We start from the raw sequence: 13,557 nt of genomic DNA on the forward strand, positions 1-13,557 counted from the left end.
ACTGAGCAGAAGCACCCCTCAGGACTCTGCTGCTACAAAGCTCTTTCTGTTAAATCCTTTTCCTTTTAGTAAAACCCCATGGTTCCCCTCTCACCATCATGAGGGCCTTTTTTTTTTTTTTTTTTTTTTCCCATCTCCTTTCAACCCTTTTCCCTAATTTCCTTTATTTTCAAATAATTTTATCTTAGTGCAAATGATTTTCTCCCCTACAAATACTGCATACACCACCCAGAATAATATATTAATATATCCTGCACTCACAATCACAATGATGACAACTGGAATTCTCTTATTCAAGGAATTCCATAAGGTTACAGAGGGCTGGACACATGACCTGTACTCCCAAACCAACCAGAGTCTTCTTGCTGGATCTGAGACCCACACTTTAAGCCACACAATCAGCAGCCCTAATCCTCTGACTACTCAACCATCTCATGGTATACTTATGTAAAATAAAATTAAGAAGCAAACAAAACTTCTGCAGTGACTTTGCTATGAGAGAAAGGTGAATGGAAGCAGGATATTCTCTTTATCATGTGTGACATTCAGAGAGAATTGGTTAAATTGTTGCTTCACAGGCTGAAGGAGAAATGAAAAAAAGGCCTTAAGATGGCTTAGTGAGTTAAAATAAAACAGAACACGGTAATCGGCATCTAGATTTGCCGTCCTCCGAGTACCACAAACAAGCCAAAATAACAGTATCATCCTTACCTTCTGTGTCCCCATGGTCCTAATTTAATTTTCTTCAAATCCTGAAGAAAGATCTGGGATGGAATTCCAGAGACGCCTCTTCCAGCCAACAAAACCTTCAAAATGTCCTCGGCAGCAAGTTCTCTTCAGGTCTTCAGCTGCGATCGGTACCCACTCTCACCAATACAGCATCTCTAGCTCTGGTTTGGAGCAAGTCTATTTATAATCTCTGCAAAAGGTGGAGCTCGTAAACCTTTCTCCGCCCCTAACCCCATCCCCGACCCACAAACTACCCCGCCCCCAAATAATCCGACCTCAGGAATTTAGCGAACTGCGTTATCAGAACTTCGGAGCTCCTCTCCACACCCTCAGCCCCCTCCCCCTTCCAGGCAATTACCCCATCCCTTTTAAAACCACATCCTGTCACTCTCCACCCCCTCTTTTCTTTCTCTTTTTAAAGCTCATCCAGATCCCTTCCTTTTTCTAATAGCAGTTACAGCCTCTTAGTTTCACAGACAAAATGCTACCAGAAAAGACTGGAGGGAGGGCAAATACATGACTTTTAGCTCTTGAATCTGCTCGGAATTGAATCAATCTACAAAGAGAAAATAAATGTATCTATAAAAGGCAAAATTGAATGGGCGCTTCTATCAGATTTAAAACGGTTTGAAAGACTGTAAGCAGAAAGAATTCATAATCCTATAATTTATCAGCTGCTTTTTAAATTATAGGTTGGGTGTACAAATCTTGAAAAGAAAGTAAGGTCAATCTGGCCAAAAAAAAAAAAAAATGTGAGAAGAATTTTGACCAGTTTTTAGCTCTACTTGTCTTCTGATTAGCATAATCTCACCTAGGATGGATGAAACCTGAATTTCTAGGAGTCAGACTAACTGTTGGGTTCCATCCCCAGCACCACATAAAAATAAATGAATAAAAAAAAAAAGTATTTTGTCCATCTACATCTAAAAATACATAATTTTAAAAAATTTTAAACTAAAAAAAGGGGACAAGGGTTAATGATTCTCACACACCTGGAAAGGATTATTAATATCTTATTAGTTATGGGCTGTGAATTTCTTGAAAGAAAAGTTTGAGATAAATATCTGATTACTGCACTATACACAAAAACAAACAAGATGAATAGGAAAAAATGAGAAAAATGAGAATTGAAGAAGATGAAGGATAATGAATAGGAGAGAAGAGTGGCTCCAGTATGAAAGTAAACAAAGCAAACAATTTAGTTTGTGGTTAAACAGTTGTGTAAGTGAGAGATAATATCAAGGCTTTGCTGGAGGGGAAACATCAATGGTCAAATTCCTGTGCCCATTAATTTGTAGCCAAGCAACCTTCAGTACCGAGAGACTGGGGTGAGAGGTGGGGGGAAGCAAGTTGGTGAAATAGTTAAAATTTTTCTAGATGGTGAGATGGGGAAAGGTCATCTTCCTTCAGAATTTTGGTCCTGGACCTAAAGCAAATCAGATTATATTTTCTGTTTTCCTTAAATAAGGATACTTTATAAATTCGATCCTTAGCTGAGAGAGAATTGAAGATGAGTGAAATATGACATCAAAGAAAACTATCCCTGAGATCACACTTCTCCTCCCCCATTTCATCCTTTCCAGGAAACAGGCAGCCAGAAGCCCCATTAATTACCACAGCAACTAAACTTAGAAGCCAAAGAAAAAAAGAATATCCCTATATGGCAGTGCTGTCCAACAGAAATATAATGCAAGCCATTGTGCATACTATATTTTCTAGTAGGCATATTAAAAATTTTAAAAGAAACAAAAGAAATTAATTGTAGTAATTATTGAACCAAATATAACAGAAATATTATATTTTTAGAATGTAATCAATGAAAAAATGGCTAGAGTTTACTTTCTTTGTTTTGCATGTTTTTGAAACCCTGTGTATACTTTAAAAGTTAAAGTGATATTGTAACATATCTCTTTTGGCTTTGAAACTTACATGTTTTTTTCTTTTTTCCCAATCTTCTTTTCCCTAAACTTCTCCTCCCTGATCTTCTTTCCCTCCCCTCCCCCTCTCCTCCCTAATCTCATTTTCTCTGAATTACCTTTGTAAAAACCCCCATTCTTGTGGATGGGCAGAATCACAGCCTTTGGGACAGGAGTCCCTGTGTTTCTTCCTTTGCTAGCAAAGCAATACACTTTTTTTTTTTCCTTTTTCTCATAGCCTTGTCCTCATTATTGGATTGGCATCAAGGACAAGGGCCGTGCTTTCAGCAGCAATATGTAGTCCTACAGAACAACAAAGTTGTGTTTAGTAGAAATTTTTTTCTTAAATTTTTTTAGTTGTTGTTGGACCTTTATTTTTTGTGTATTTATATGTGGTGCTGAGAATTGATACCAGTGCCTCACACATGCTAAGCAAGCACTCTACCACTGAGCTACAACCCCAGCCCTAGTAGAACAATATTTAAAACTGCTTCAACTTTAAAATTAAACTTAGCCACACATAAATATGTAATATAACATGAATCACAGTGCAGCTTATAGTAGGAAAACGATGATGCCCTCTTTACCTCTAGATGATGATTCTTCTTCTTCTTCTTTTTAAATCTTTGACTTTTATTTATTATTTTTTGTCACAAAATGTCTCCCCCCACCTCCCAATACTGGGGATTGAATCTAGGACCTCATGCATGCTAGGCAAGTGCTCCTCCATTAAACTATACCCCCAGACCTTGAGAAACCAGATAGCTCACAATAAACACCTCTTTGCTGCTTACATCGATCTTGGTCTCTGGTGGTCTTTTGGGGGTCCTGAATTCGAGCATAACAACCTCTCCACTCTTATTCTTGGTTCTAAATCATTTTGTCTTTTCTTTCTTCCTCTTTTTAGTCTTAAAATTAATTTTTAATGTTTTTGTAGTACTGGGGACTGAACCCAGGAATGTCCTACCACTGAGCCCATCCCCAGCCCTTTTTATTTTTTATTTTGAGACAGTGTCTTTCTAAATTGCCAGCTTGACCTCAGACTTGTAATCCTTCTGCCTGGACCTCGAGTAGCTGGGATTATAGGCACACACCACAGGGTGCAGCAAACTGGCATTTTTAAACATTTTGCAAGAGTAAGAAAGTAAAAGATAGGTCTGAACCACTCCATTCAGTTATACAGAGCAGGCTCTAAAGCAAGTCAGAACACAATATTTGCCTCAGTAATTATTTTCCCAACAGTTATTGAATGGGAACAAATGAAATCATTGTGAAGGCCCAGGATTATACTTATTTTCCCAAATTTGTGTAAAATTGCTATGGAGAAAGATAATACTGAAGATTTGAGTCTTAGATGTTTGAAATCTGTAACAAATCTTCTATTTTCTTCTTGGTGAGAAAGAAGAGAGGTGAAAGGGGGACAGATCTGAGAATTTTTGTTGTTTGAACTCAATTTGAGATTTCTTGAGGAACCAGGTGGGTTGGGAATGTAGCTCAGTGATAAAGTGCTTATATTGTCATGTATGAGACCTTGAGTTAGATTCTCTGTGCCACACTAAGGAAGAAAAGAAAGAAAAAGCTAAATGGCTTGGTAATGAAAGAGCGGGTTCTACTTCTAGCAATATGCCCATCTTAAAGGTTACAACTGGAATTCAGCTGAATCTCAAGAATCTAAATGTGTGCTGAACAAATACTCTTTTGAACAAGTGGGGGACCTAAGAAGCTCAAAGATCAGTTTAGTATTGACCTTAGCTTCACATAACAGAGTTCAAGTTAGATAAATCCTCACCTTGGGCAACAGATAACCATTGCTCAATTAAATGTTTGGGGGAGATTAATTGGTTGACTAAGGTTGTGTCCTTTTGGAGGAGGCCCCACTAGATTCCAAGGCCCTCCAAATCTGTCACAGAACTTATGACCAATCATAAGGGAGAGAGTATGCTAGGGCGGGCCACTAAGTCTAGATGCCAAACACTTATTCTGTGTCATTTGATTCCTTGTGAGATCTTCTGTCTTTAAGAGAAATTAAAAAGAAAGAAATGGGCTGGGGTTGTGGCTCAGCAGTAGAAAGATCACCTTGCATGTGTGAGACCTGAGACCTGGGTTTGATGATCCTCAGCACCACATAAAAATAAATAAGTGAAATAAAGGTATTGTGTCCAACTATAACTAAAAAAATATTTTTTAAGGGAAGAAATGGGGGGCTGGGGCTGAGTGGTAGAGCATTCACCTAGCAAATGTGAGGTACTAAGTTTGATCCTCAGCACCACATAGAAATAAATAAAATAAAGTTAAATATATATATACACACACACACATATATGGAAATATGTACATTTCGAAATGGAATAGGTTGGGGAACTGTAGGTTAATTTAGAAAAAAGTTTTTTGTTTTTTTTTTTTTTGTTTTTTTTTTGGTGCTGGGGATTGAACCCAGGGTCTTATGCATGCTAGGCAAGCACTCTACCAACTGAGCCGTATCCCTAGCCCAGAACAAAGAAAATTCTTGTCTGGGATTTCTTTGTTCTAAATTCAGATACCTGGGGAATGTAAATCTCAATCCTAGCCACTGCTACTTTTTGATAAACAGGCTGGAAAACAAATAATCTTAAAATCAGAGAATCCAAAGTTTTAAACATCTTGTTAAGGTAAAATAGGGAAAACTGTTTCTTCTATAGAACAACATAAATGGCATTTCAAGACACACAGAAAACCTACTGAATTCTCTAAAGACTGCCAAAATGAATTCTACTCTTTGCTTACATTATAATATTATTCATAAAAATAACTTGTGTCATAGTGTGTTACTTTTAAAGCTTCCTTTATCAGGTTAGGTGTCAGCAGAGGTCACTTTGAATCTGAAAACACTAGGAAACAAACCCTCTGGCGAAGAAAAAAACATTTGAGAAATGTTGATTTTCCTGTATGAACGAGGTTTAAACCATTCATTACTTCCATTGATCCTGAAGGACCTAATTCCAACTCTTAAGCCCTTATCAGCTTCTAAGGGATCTTCCCTCCTATAGTTTCTTCTTCAGAAATTAATCCATTCCATAGCAGTGCAAGATGAATTACCCTAAATTGAAATTCTCTTTTTTTTTTTTTTTACAAAGAATTACTGGGTGCCCAAACTCTTTTTTTTAAGAGAAAGAGAGAGAGAGAGAGAGAGAGAGAGAGAGAGAGAGAGAGAGAGAGAATTTTTTTTAATACTTATTTATTTATTTTAGTTATTGGCGGACACAACATCTTTGTTTGTATGTGGTGCTGAGGATGGAACCCGGGCCACACGCATGCCAGGCAAGCGCGCTACCGCTTGAGCCACATCCCCAGCCCCTTGAAATTCTCTTAATCAAATATCTTCAATGATTCCTAAATAAAGTTTAGACCAGCACTGTCCAGTGGAAATATAATGTAATATATAATGTGTATTTTTAAAAAATATATATAATATAATTTAACAATTTCTATTAACTACATAAAAAGATTGTTATTAGAATCAAGAATCAAAAAATGGGATGGGTTCAAACTAAAAAGCTTCTTCTCAGCAAAAGAAACAATCAGTGAGATGAATAGAGAGCCAACAGAATGGGAGCAAATTTTTACCACATGCACATCAGATAAAGCACTAATCTCTAGGATACATAAAGAATTTAAAAAATCTTAACACCAAAAAACCAAATAACCCAATCAATAAATGGGCCAAGGAACTGAACAGACACATCTCAGAAAATGATATACAATCAATCAACAAATATATGAAAAAAAATTTCAACATCTCTAGTAATTAGAGAAATGCAAATCAAAACTATGCTCCTGGATGTGGTGGTGTATGCGCCTGTTATCCCAGCAGCTTGGAAGGCTTCGATAGAAAGATCCCAAGTTCAAAGCCAGCCTCAGCAATGGCAAGGCACTTAGCAACTCAGTGAGACTGTATCTCTAGAATATAAAATAAGGATATGACTCAGGGTATGACTCGGTGGTTGAGTGTCCTTGAGTTCAAACCCTGTTACAAAAAGAAAAGAAAAAGAAAAAAAAAACATCGCACATCCAATAAGTGACATTCATTTAAAAACAAAAACAAAAAAACTACTCTAAGATTTCATCTCACTCCAGGCAGAATGGCAGCTATCAAGAACACAAACAACAATAAGTGTTGGTGGGGATGTGGGGGAAAAAGGCACACTCTACATTACTGGTGGGACTGCAGATTGGTGCAGCCAATCTGGAAAGCAGTATGGAGATTCCTTGGAAAACTGGGAATGGAACCACCATTTGACCCAGCTGTCCCATTCCTCAGTCTATACCCAAAGGACTTAAAAACAGCATACTACAGGGACACAGCCACTTCAATGTTTATTGATGCACTGATGCACAATTCACAACAACTAAACTGTGGAACCAACCTAGATGACCCTCAGTAGATGAATGGATAAAGAAAATGTGGTATATATATATACAATGGAATATTACTCAGAAATAAAAGATAATAAAATCATGGCAGGTAAATGGATGGAGTTGCAAATCCAATAAATGACATTCATAAATGATATGATAGTGAATCCCAAAAACCAAATGTTGAATATTTTCTCTGATTTAAGGATTCTGATTCATAACAGGGTTGGGGATGGGGCAAGGGAAGATTAGATGAACTCTAGATTGGATAATGGGGAGGAAGGGAAAGAGTGGGGCCATGGGGATAGGAAAGATGGTGGAATGAGATAGACATACTCTAAATACATGTATGAAGACATGAATGGTGTGACTCTACTTTGTGTACAGCCAAAGATATGAAAAATTGTGCTCTAAATGTGTAATATGAATTATAATGCATTATGCTGTAATATATAATAAAATTTAAAACAAAGAAGGTTGTTCATTTAAAATTTTAATACCTAGATTAAGATATACAAGACTTTATTATTATTAATACTAGAGAATTGAACCCAAGAGTACTTTGCCACTGAACTACATCCCCAGACCTTTTTTTTTTTTTTTTTTTGGTATTGGGGATTGAACTCAGGGGCATTCAACCACTGAGCCATATTGCCAGCCCTATTTTGTATTTGATTTATAGACAGAGTCTCACTGAGTTGTTTAGTACCTCGCTATTACTAAGGCTGGCTTTGAACTCGAGATTCTCCTACCACAGCCACCGGAGCTACTGGGATTAGAGGTGTGTGCCATTGTACCCCAGCCCTTTTTTCAACTTTGTTTCTTTTTTAGTACTGGGGATTGAACCCAGGGGTCCTCAACCACTGAGCCACATCCCCAGCCCATATATATATATATATATGTTTTTTTTTTTTTTAAGTTGTAATGTGGTGATGATGATCTAACACAGGGCCTCACACATAGTTGGCCAGCGCTCTACAGCTAAGCCACAACCCCAGCCACCTTTTTAAATATTTTAGAGATAGGGTCTTACTGAGTTGCCTAGGGCCTCCCTAAATTGCTGAGGCTGGTTTGAACTTGTTATCTCCCTGCCTCAGCCTCCCAAGCTGCTGGGATTATAGGTGAGTGCCTGCCTGGCTTTTTAAACTTTTTTATTTTGAGACAAGGTTTCTTTGAATTGCTGAGGGTCTGGCTAATTTTCTGAGGCTGGTCTTGAACCTGCAATTTTCTTGCTTCAGTCTCTGGCATGTGCCCCTATGCCCAGCAATACAAAAATTATTAATGAGCATTTTACTTTTTTGTAAGGCCTTCAAAATTTTGTCAGGCCTTTAAAATTCAATGTGTATTAGACTTAGCACATTTCAATTGAAACAGTAAGTTTTCAATGACCAAGGTGAAATGTACTCCTTTTAAAACCATAACTGTGTTACAAAAGTATTTTAAACAGTTTCATGTGTATGAGTGGTACTGGGAATTGAACCCAGGGCCTCACACATGCTAGAGAATCACTACACCATTGAGCTACATCCCCAGCCTGGCTTCCAGGTTTTATACTGCTTTAGTATCCTCCACCACATTCTGCTTCATTTTCTCTTTTCTCTCTCCCCTGGTGCTGAGGATGGAACTGAGGGTCATGCCAGTCAAGTGCTCTACCTCTGATCTACATTCCCAGCTTCACTTTTTAAATATAAACGTAAGTGGATTAATATGGAATGAAATTAGCAATTAAGTCCCTCAGTTTTACAAGCCATATTTCATGTGGTTAAGATCACATGTGGGTCTGGGGATGTGGCTCAACTGGTAGCGCGCTCGCCTGGAGTGCGTGCGGCCCAGGATCGATCCTCAGCACCACATACCAACAAAGATGTTGTGTCCGCCGAGAACTAAAAAAAATAAATATTAAAAATTCTCTCTCTCTCCTCTCTCATTCTCTCTTTTAAAAATAATAATAATATCTTTCACTCTTATGTAAAAATCTTTTCTAATTTAAATGCAAATTCTCCCGGCCAAAAGAATGACATTTGAAGGTTACATATATCTTATGATGCTCCATTTTATCTCTAACTTGGAACTCCAAGGGAATATGATCTACCTTGGTTGTAATAGGGTACCAATAGAATAGGGTACCAATACATGTTAGTTAAATCAATGTTTATATGTACAAGTTGTAGAAATGTGTGGAAGTTGCAGTGTGATAGAAAACCCCCCCTCCCAGAGGGATGCAAAAGAACAGCAGTAGAAACATCTTCAAGTTTTCTTTTTTTTTTCTCCTTCTTTCTTAATACAGAATTTATTGGTGAGTGTGTGTAAGGATGGCCTTAGGCCTCAACTGAAGCAACTCCATTTTAAAACTCCAGTTTGAAATCTGCAGTCTTACCTGGCACACCTACAGAGCCCTCCAGTAAGGCCCTTGGGCACAAAACCAGTCACTTCTCTCCACCCTGACAAACTCAGAATGAAGTCTGGCATATTGCCCTCACCCTGATAAGAGTGAGAAGCAAGAAAATCAAGGTGGGGACCACCAGACCAGATGCTTTAACCTCAGGATGAATGACATCACTGAGAAATCTGGTAGCAGCTGACAGGGATTGAAAGGGTGGTAGAAGTCCCCAAATTTAGTATAAGTGATGGAGCACAGCCTGAGAGCCTGATGAGCACCTAGAATGACATCCCAACTCTTCTCATTTGCCTGACCCTCTGTGTTGTTCCAACCACTATCAAACTCCACAGCAGCCTCTTAACTGTGGTGAGAAAAGAACTTGTCTCTCCTCAGCCAGCTGTCAGCTCCACTCCAGGAGAAGCCTGCCTTAGTTCCTGATCTGATCACCACCATCTGAGTGAGTGTGCATCTCCTGGACTTAGAGCCTAAGGCTTGAGACTTTAGATTTGGCACTTGAGCTTAACATGTAGAGGGAATGTCTGTCGTGAGCCTGTCATGATTAAGGGTGTTTTCAGTACTTATAATTAATCTAGAATCGTTTGCTGTAAATTGATTATATCTATTGCAGTGGCTGGCATTAAGGTTTGTTGTTTTCTTGATTAAGAATCTATAGAGATGGGCTGGGGCTGGGGCTGGGGCTCAGCGGGAGCGCACTTGCCTGGCATGTGTGAGGCACTGGGTTCAATTCTCAGCACCATGTATAACTAAATAAAGGTCTATCAACAACTAAAAAATATATAGAGAGAGCTCTGGGGTTGTAGCTCAGTGGTAGAGCACTTGCCTAGTGCGAGACCCTAGGTATGATCCTCAGCACCACATAAAAATAAATTCATAAAATAAAAGGTATTGTGTCCATCTACAACTAAAAAAAATTTTAAAAAACCCATAGAGTGAAATTGTTTGAGTGATTTGAGTGAATAAAGCATTGAAAAGGGAGGAAGCATGTGGACATTCTTTATTTCTCACCCTCGACTGCATAAATCGCATCTTTTGCCCAGTTAGACAGTATGATTAAGATGGGGACAATACAGAGGAAGCCCTCACAAGTCCAGGACCCACCACTGTCCAGGTAACAACAACTGGGGATATATTTGACCCTAAGCCAATAGGAATGGGCCTGTTTTCAGCTGCCAAGTCTTCAAATTCATCAGCATTAAACTTGGGAAAGCCCCACTTCTTTGAGATGCAGATTTTCTGGAAGCTGGGGGACTTGAACTTGATCCTGCATAGGTCCTCAATATCATGTTCATTGCTCTGCAGCTTTATGAAGATGGCTGTGATGACTTGGCCAATGTGACCCCTTGCCACAGTGCTCTCAGGTTTCCCAAAGGCACCCCGCATACCTGTCTGAAGCCTAGATTGGGGACATCATGAGATGAGAAATAAGAAGATCCACTTGAAACTATTGTCTCCAAGGTCCCTAAGAACAACCTATACAAGCAATAGGCTGTATATGCTACAAAGGAGATGGCTATTTGTAGCTATCACACACTAGTGTCTGTATTTTTTGAGATAGGGTTTTGCTATATGGCTCAGGCTGGCCTTGACTCTTGAGCTCAAATGTTTGTCCTGCCTTGGCCTCCTTCTGGGTAGCTGGGACAGCAGCCATAGGAGCGTATTGCACCTGGCTGGAAAGCCTTCTAGTTTTGATTGAAGCGTGTCCTCCTGTAAGAAATGCATTTTCTTTTTTCTTTCTTTTTTTTTTTTAAAGAGAGAGAGAGAAAATTTTTTTTTAATATTTATTTTTTAGTTTCCGGCAGACACAACATCTTTGTTTGTATGTGGTGCTGAGGACCAAACCCGGGTCGCACGCATGCCAGGCGAGCGCGATACCCCTTGAGCCACATCCCCAGGCCCAAGAAATGCATTTTCCACATTGTTCCTGTGTTTTTAAATTTTCTTGTCTGTCTCTCTAACTCACAAATGAATCCCTTAGAGGCAAGGATTTTGTGCCTTTTCTCTATCCCCAAGTACTTCACATAGTGCTGGGCATATGAATGAATGAATGAATGAACGAACTAAATTATTTAATAGGTTCCACTAAAGCATTCAGCTTAGGAAAGTTATGTAGTCATGCTACTAAGCCACACAAACAGGACAAGGCTGGTAGTGGGAGCAAGGTTATTATATATATTAACCCATAATGAAGGTTTTCTTTTATTTTACATGTCTATAGAGCTATCATTGAATAAATACAGTAATTCTGCTGGAAGATTCAAGGGCATAATGAACTTGTAGACTAACTGAGATATTAAGATCATACTGCATGGCAGGCATGATGGTACAAGCCTGTAATCCCAATGGCTCTAGAATTTGAGGCAGGAAAATTGCAAGTTCAAAGGCAGCCTTAGCAAGGCTCTGTCTCAAAATATTTTTTTTTCTTTTTTAAGAGCTGGGGATATAGTTCAGTGGTTAAGCAGCCCTGAGTTTGGTTCCTGGTACAAAAAAAAAAAAAAAAAAAAAAAAAAGAAAAGAAAAGAAAAGAAAAAAAAATCCTACATGGTCTGAAACTGGAACAAAACATTGAATCAGAATTGGCTTGAAAATCTGAGCATTTGGTCATTGTATACCATGGTTTGGATATGATTTAAATGTGTCTTCCAATGGCCTCTGTGTTAGAAGCTTGGTCCCAGTGTGACAATGTGATGGGACTATTAAGAAATGGAGGCTACTAGGAGATTATTAAGTCATTGGGAGGTGTACTCTCAGAAGAGATTAATATTCTTTCAGAGCGATGGATCCCTCTTGGCTTCCTGTCTTGCTATCTGAACTCTTTCTTGGATGTCATCTACCATGAAGTGATATCACTAGAGGCGCCTTCACCAGAGCCAGCACTAAGCTGTTTGGAATTCAGCCTCCAAAACTATAAACTAAATAAACTTTTAAATAAGTACTCATCCTTAGATATTATAGTAACAGAAAATGGACTAATAACAGCCAGTATAGTGTTTTTATCAACATGTCTGTATAATTTTGAAACTTTCAAAGTTTGTAAGTGCTTTCTAAGTTAGTACAATCACTATGGAAATCAGTATAGAGGTTCCTCAAAACACTAGGAATGAAACACCTTGAGACTCAGCTAGACCACTCCTTGGTTTATTCAAAAGAATTAACATACTATAGCAATACAAGCATACCCATGTTTATAATGACACAATTCATAAGAGTCTATTATGGAAGCAGCCTGGTGTCCACCAATAGATGAACAGATAAAGAAATTGTGGTTTAAAAAAACAAAAAAGAAAAAGAAAAGAAAGAAAGAAAATGTGGTAATGCATTCCTGTAATCCCAGTGACTCAGGAGGCTGAGGCAGGAAGATTGCAAGTTGGAGGCCAGCCACAGCAATTTAGTGAGGCCCTAAGCAACTTAGCCAGACCCTGTCTCAAAATTAAAAAAAAAAAAAAAAAAAAAAAAAAGGCGAGGTTGCGGGGGTGACTGGGGACTTAGATCAGTAGCAAAGCACTTCTACTACTGAAAAACAACAATGAAAAAAAGAAAAGAAAGTACCATAAATATACATAATGCAGTTTTTACTCAGCCATAAAGAAGCAAATTATATAATTTGTAAGAAGATGGGTAGGACTAGACAGTATTACATTAAGCAAAATAAGTCAGACTCAGAAAGTGAGGGATAGTATGTTTTTCTTTCTATGTGGAAACTAGAGAGGAAAAAAGGGAAAAAAAGAGGGGAGTGGAGTAGGAAAGATCTCATGAAAATAGAAGGGAGACCAGTAGAGAGGAAGGTTACCACAGGGAGGGAGAAGGGAAGAAAAGAGGAGGTACTGGGGAATAAAATTGACCATGTATAAATATGTAACAATAAAGCCCACTATTATGTGCAATTATAATGCACCAATTAAAAATGATCTTTTAAAAAAGTTTGTAAGTGCTTGACACATAGAAATTTTAATGGTGTTGAATTAATTACAGATTAACATACATAGAAACAATCAACATCTTTTTTCCTTTTTATAATAAATTGTAGTAGGACTTCAAATCCATAGACCATACATCATTTTAGAGCAGACATATTTGTCATTCATACACATTAGAACACTGTCTATAATTGTAGATGATATT

At 38.2% G+C, this 13,557-nt stretch overlaps 1 protein-coding gene and 1 pseudogene across 3 annotated transcripts in view; both read right to left on the reverse strand.

The window, feature by feature from the left end:
• Slc2a3 (solute carrier family 2 member 3) overlaps nucleotides 1-13,557 on the reverse strand; it is an 86,682-nt gene that overhangs the window by 13,039 nt on the left and 60,086 nt on the right. The window contains exon 2 of one of the 3 annotated variants that reach the window (XM_078015286.1): nucleotides 712-890. The exons of 1 other annotated variant lie outside the window; for it this stretch is intronic. In XM_078015286.1, the coding sequence (XP_077871412.1) occupies nucleotides 712-726 (15 nt within the window). In that variant the 5' untranslated portion in view covers nucleotides 727-890. Of the gene's footprint in view, nucleotides 1-711; nucleotides 920-13,557 lie in introns of all 3 variants that reach the window. One more of the 3 variants, XM_078015285.1, reaches the window with a different exon arrangement.
• LOC120888760 (small nucleolar RNA SNORA70) lies at nucleotides 10,881-10,990 on the reverse strand (annotated as a pseudogene).

Source organism: Ictidomys tridecemlineatus, chromosome 6 (genome assembly GCF_052094955.1).
Source record: "Ictidomys tridecemlineatus isolate mIctTri1 chromosome 6, mIctTri1.hap1, whole genome shotgun sequence".
Lineage (NCBI taxonomy): Eukaryota > Metazoa > Chordata > Mammalia > Rodentia > Sciuridae > Ictidomys > Ictidomys tridecemlineatus.